Source organism: Pseudochaenichthys georgianus, unplaced genomic scaffold, assembly GCF_902827115.2.
Source record: "Pseudochaenichthys georgianus unplaced genomic scaffold, fPseGeo1.2 scaffold_2333_arrow_ctg1, whole genome shotgun sequence".
Taxonomy (NCBI): Eukaryota; Metazoa; Chordata; class Actinopteri; order Perciformes; family Channichthyidae; genus Pseudochaenichthys; species Pseudochaenichthys georgianus.
The window spans coordinates 15,001-20,149 of record NW_027262931.1 but is presented as its reverse complement, the minus strand read 5'-3'; the positions used below and the strand labels follow the sequence as shown (position 1 = coordinate 20,149).

At 42.7% G+C, this 5,149-nt stretch overlaps 1 protein-coding gene across 2 annotated transcripts in view; it reads left to right on the top strand.

Annotated features, from left to right (window-relative positions):
- Positions 1–1,387: 1,387 nt before the first annotated feature.
- dnpep (aspartyl aminopeptidase) overlaps positions 1,388–5,149 on the top strand; it is an 11,783-nt gene continuing 8,021 nt past the window's right edge. The window contains exons 1-5 of one of the 2 annotated variants that reach the window (XM_034078024.1): positions 1,388–1,485; positions 1,909–1,999; positions 2,747–2,835; positions 3,720–3,833; positions 4,066–4,191. In XM_034078024.1, coding sequence (XP_033933915.1) covers positions 1,480–1,485; positions 1,909–1,999; positions 2,747–2,835; positions 3,720–3,833; positions 4,066–4,191 — 426 coding nt within the window. In that variant the 5' untranslated portion in view covers positions 1,388–1,479. Of the gene's footprint in view, positions 1,486–1,555; positions 1,649–1,908; positions 2,000–2,746; positions 2,836–3,719; positions 3,834–4,065; positions 4,192–5,149 lie in introns of those variants that run through there. The other variant, XM_034078025.2, reaches the window with a different exon arrangement.

The window sequence follows — 5,149 nt, the reverse complement described above, 5'->3', positions numbered from 1 at the left end:
CACTATGTAACACTAGTGCTCCAACACATGATAGGCTAAGGGGGCGGGACATATCAAAGCTGTTGACCAATCACAACTGAGCCGGCCAGCTGAACAAGAGCTTTTTGAACATTAAAGCACGGAGACATCAATTGGGGGAAAAGTGTGCAATTCTTTGCACCAATATATTTTAGCGTCTTGTCATCGCCGCGTTTCCTTTTCACGGGATCCTCGGCATCGGCACGTCTCACTGAAGATGATGTCATTGCCTATCAAGTAATTTAGTTTCGAGGACCGGTGATCTCACGGCATCACGATGTGGAGTCGGCGTCCGTCCTCACATGGAGAGGCTGAGCAGGTCTTTAATGCTTTCTCTAACCTGCCTTAAAAAGGAAAAGTATCCCACCCTGAGAGACCGTGTCCCTGCAGGCGTTCCCCGAGCGGGAGCGAGCACACGTTCCCAAACAATAGGTGCCATTACTATAATGACAGCCATTAGTGTGACAGTGGAGTGGGTTTAACGCTGAACGGGGATCCGACTGAACGCGCCTTCTCTCTTATCACGGCTCTGAAACTTGGATTTCCCCACGAGGATAAATAATAGTTTAACTTATTTTATCTCTAAAACAAATGTTATGAGAGAATCTGTGGGTTTGATCTTTAAACAACAAAAGTATCTTGGAATAAAAAGGAAAACAAACTTTCCTCAATGTTTAATTAGTTTAAAACCCAATTCTTAGTGTCATCATCTCACGAATGCATGTACTCTATTATCTAATAATAGTGTGTGTGTGCGTGTGTGTGTGTATATATATATCCCCCTGTGCTTCCTCAAGACTCCTCTCGCAGACAGCTGATATAAACATCTCTTCATCGGTTTCAGGCGCTCCTCTTCCTCTCCCCTCCTTCGATGTTCAGGACTATATAAGGCTGGTTGCTGCGGTGATACTGTGATGGAATAAAATAGAGAAAGAGAAAGTTAAAAAATAAAAGGTTAAACAAAACGTAAAGATTTCTCACGAGGTTAGGTTTTTTTTTTATTGTAAAATATATATTTTACAATAAATAATAATTTTAAGAGACAATATATGTCTAAAATAACTTTAAAAATAAAAAGAAGGATAATATAAAGTATTAAAACAAATATATATAGTAGGCAATTATGACGGTGTGTTTGCGATTAATCATATGCATATACCATTTATATCGATACACATCTGTACACACACAAGTAAAAAATGGGTCAGGTTTAAGCAGTGCTAAGCTTCCAGTCTCTGCACCTCTTTAGCATAGCCTACCTACCTACCTATATATTAACTATTAATGTGTGAAAAATAAATATTCTGAATGTAGGTAAATATAGTGGTTGTAATTACACCTCCTGGCCGCTGGATGTCGCTGTGGCTTGAAAACAGTGACAGTTTCTCTCTCTGCTGCTATCTTGCTACTCTGTGTCTGCCTCTCGTTACTTCCAAAGTTCACAGTTTGAAGGTGCAATTAATGCAGGTAAGTGTCATAAACAGGTATATTGCGTCTCAGTGGCGTGCTGAGGTGTTTGGTCCTTCACTGAGACTCTGAGAGCTGCTTTGGTTTTGAACAGAGAAGATCGCAGAAGAAGAAGAGACACACATCCCGTGCAGGTTAGCTAGCTACGGTTAGCCAAACACAGGTGCGCCCTTTATCGGACAAGCATAAGCTATTTCACTTTAATGTGAATATTAACATAAAGTCAAGCGTGTTATTTTACTACTTTTACATTGGTTGTTATTATCGTGTTTTTATATGTTCTTCGCCGATCGGAAAGTAGAGAAAAAGAGGCTGAAATCTCGCGATAAGTGTCCGAAGTTGTAAATTGCAGCTGCTAGTTTTGCTGTCTCACTTCCCTCTGACCAACTTGTGACTTATTATTTTGACTCCTTCTTTCCTCAGTCCTTCATCATGAAAAGCTCCAAAGAGGCCGTGCAGTCTGCAGCCAAAGAGTTCCTGCAGTTTGTCAACAAAGGCGTCTCTCCATATCATGGTAAAGTCTTTTAGTTTTCCACATTTTAAAACTAACTATGGGAGAATAAGTGTTTGGATCCTTGGTAAACATACTAGAACAGCACCAGTCAACACCTTATGTAGTAACATGTACTTAACGTGCAGTGTGTAACTATATATCATGTTATGGTCCATGTTACTGCTCAAAGCTGTAATCCTGCACAGTTTAAAGTTGTGCTTACATTATAGTTTATCTAATTCAAGTCTCAGCATTAAGTCGAGTCAGGGTTATTTTTAATTAACAGAAGACTTTGAGCTTAAGATAAGATGTGGCGATGGAAAAAGATATTTCACAATGTCTCCTACCTTTGTACTTTGACCTCTGCATGTAAGTGAAATGATAAGTACACGGGTTTATGTTAGTATGTTTTCCTATAATGCAGAAACATGAGATGTTCCTCACATGTTCTCACTCTGTCCTTCAGTTTGAGCTTTCAGCCTTTTATAAACTGACATTTAGATGCGACAGACTACGATAGTATTAAGATGGGAAATGTTAGCGTTGCAGCAGCTTAAAAACACATGGAATTGTACATTAAAAATAACAAGAAATAAACAATCCAACATGTAAACATCTCAGTAGAAATAAAATAGCAGACTGCCGTAGTCTCACAGCTTGTGTTTACCACTTAGTTCCAGACTGGAGGAAGCAGCTTAATTAAATATCCCTGACGTATACAGAAACAAATATATCCGTGTCAGCACTTCTAAGTATTTCTGTCTCTAGTCGTGGAGGAGTGCAAACGACGTCTTCTGCAGGCCGGCTTCATCGAGCTGAAGGAGGCGGAGCAGTGGGACATCAAGCCCTCCAGCAAGGTGAAGAGACTTGGAGAAGAGGGGACACGTGTTGATGTAGAAGAGACATGGAGAAGAGGGGACACATGTTGATGTAGAAGAGACATGGAGAAGAGGGGACACATGTTGATGTAGAAGAGACATGAAGAAGAGGGGACACATGTTGATGTAGAAGAGACATGAAGAAGAGGGGACACGTGTTGATGTAGAAGAGACATGGAGAAGAGGGGACACGTGTTGATGTAGAAGAGACATGAAGAAGAGGGGACACATGTTGATGTAGAAGAGACGTGAAGAAGAGGGGACACATGTTGATGTAGAAGAGACATGAAGAAGAGGGGACACATGTTGATGTAGAAGAGACATGGAGAAGAGGGGACACATGTTGATGTAGAAGAGACATGAAGAAGAGGGGACACGTGTTGATGTAGAAGAGACATGAAGAAGATGGGGACACATGTTGATGTAGAAGAGACATGAAGAAAGAGGGGACACATGTTGATGTAGAAGAGACATGAAGAAGAGGGGACACATGTTGATGTAGAAGAGACATGGAGAAGAGGGGACACGTGTTGATGTAGAAGAGACATGAAGAAGAGGGGACACATGTTGATGTAGAAGAGACATGAAGAAGAGGGGACACATGTTGATGTAGAAGAGACATGGAGAAGAGGGGACACATGTTGATGTAGAAGAGACATGAAGAAGAGGGGACACATGGTGATGTAGAAGAGACATGGAGAAGAGGGGACACATGTTGATGTAGAAGAGACGTGAAGAAGAGGGGACACATGTTGATGTAGAAGAGACATGGAGAAGAGGGGACACATGTTGATGTAGAAGAGACGTGAAGAAGAGGGGACACATGTTGGATACTGAATGATTTGCTTCTCTGCCGTCTTCAGTACTTTGTGACCAGGAACTACTCGAGCCTCATCGCCTTCGCCGTGGGCGGACACTTCCTGCCCGGGAACGGCTTCTCGATGATCGGAGCGCACACTGACAGCCCCTGCCTCAGAGTGAGAGCCCGCCCACATCCACCTGTCAATCACAACTTTATCTAATCAACTTTTATTACTGTCCATCCACCGTCTGAATATAGCAAAATATCCAGTCTATTTGCCATCAATTTTAATATTAGAAATAATGTATAAAAAAAAAAAAATTATCTTAAAATAGCAAAAAAACACGTCTTAAAAGGCGTCAACTCAGATGTGCGTGGACTGTTAAAGCGCTTCCTTCGTGTTCCAGGTGAAGCCGAGGTCCAAGCGGACGAAGCAGGGCTGCCTGCAGGTCGGGGTGGAGTGTTACGGCGGAGGCATCTGGAGCACCTGGTTCGACCGCGACCTGACCCTCGCCGGACGCGTTATCATCAAGGTACGCACGTTTTAATTCAGGAGACATCTTGTTTACGTCAGGAGACATCTTGTTTACGTCAGGAGACATCTTTTTACGCCAGGAGACATCTTGTTTACGCCAGGAGACATCTTGTTTACGCCAGGAGACATCTTGTTTACGCCAGGAGACATCTTGTTTACGTCAGGAGACATCTTGTTTACGTCAGGAGACATCTTGTTTACGCCAGGAGACATATTGTTTACGTCAGGAGACGTCTTGTTTACGTCAGGAGACGTCTTGTTTACGTCAGGAGACGTCTTGTTTACGCCAGGAGACGTCTTGTTTACGTCAGGAGACGTCTTGTTTACGCCAGGAGACATATTGTTTACGTCAGGAGACATCTTGTTTACGCCAGGAGACATCTTGTTTACGTCAGGAGACATCTTGTTTACGCCAGGAGACATCTTGTTTACGCCAGGAGACATCTTGTTTACGCCAGGAGACATCTTGTTTACGTCAGGAGACATCTTGTTTACGTCAGGAGACATCTTGTTTACGTCAGGAGACATCTTGTTTACGCCAGGAGACATCTTGTTTACGCCAGGAGACATCTTGTTTACGTCAGGAGACATCTTGTTTACGTCAGGAGACATCTTGTTTACGCCAGGAGACATCTTGTTTACGCCAGGAGACATCTTGTTACGCCAGGAGACATCTTGTTTACGTCAGGAGACATCTTTTTACGCCAGGAGACATCTTGTTTACATCAGGAGACATATTGTTTACGCCAGGAGACATCTTGTTTACGCCAGGAGACATATTGTTTACGCCAGGAGACATATTGTTTACGCCAGGAGACATCTTGTTTACGCCAGGAGACATCTTGTTTACGCCAGGAGACATCTTGTTTACGTCAGGAGACATCTTGTTTACGTCAGGAGACATATTGTTTACGTCAGGAGACATCTTGTTTACGTCAGGAGACATCTTTTTACGC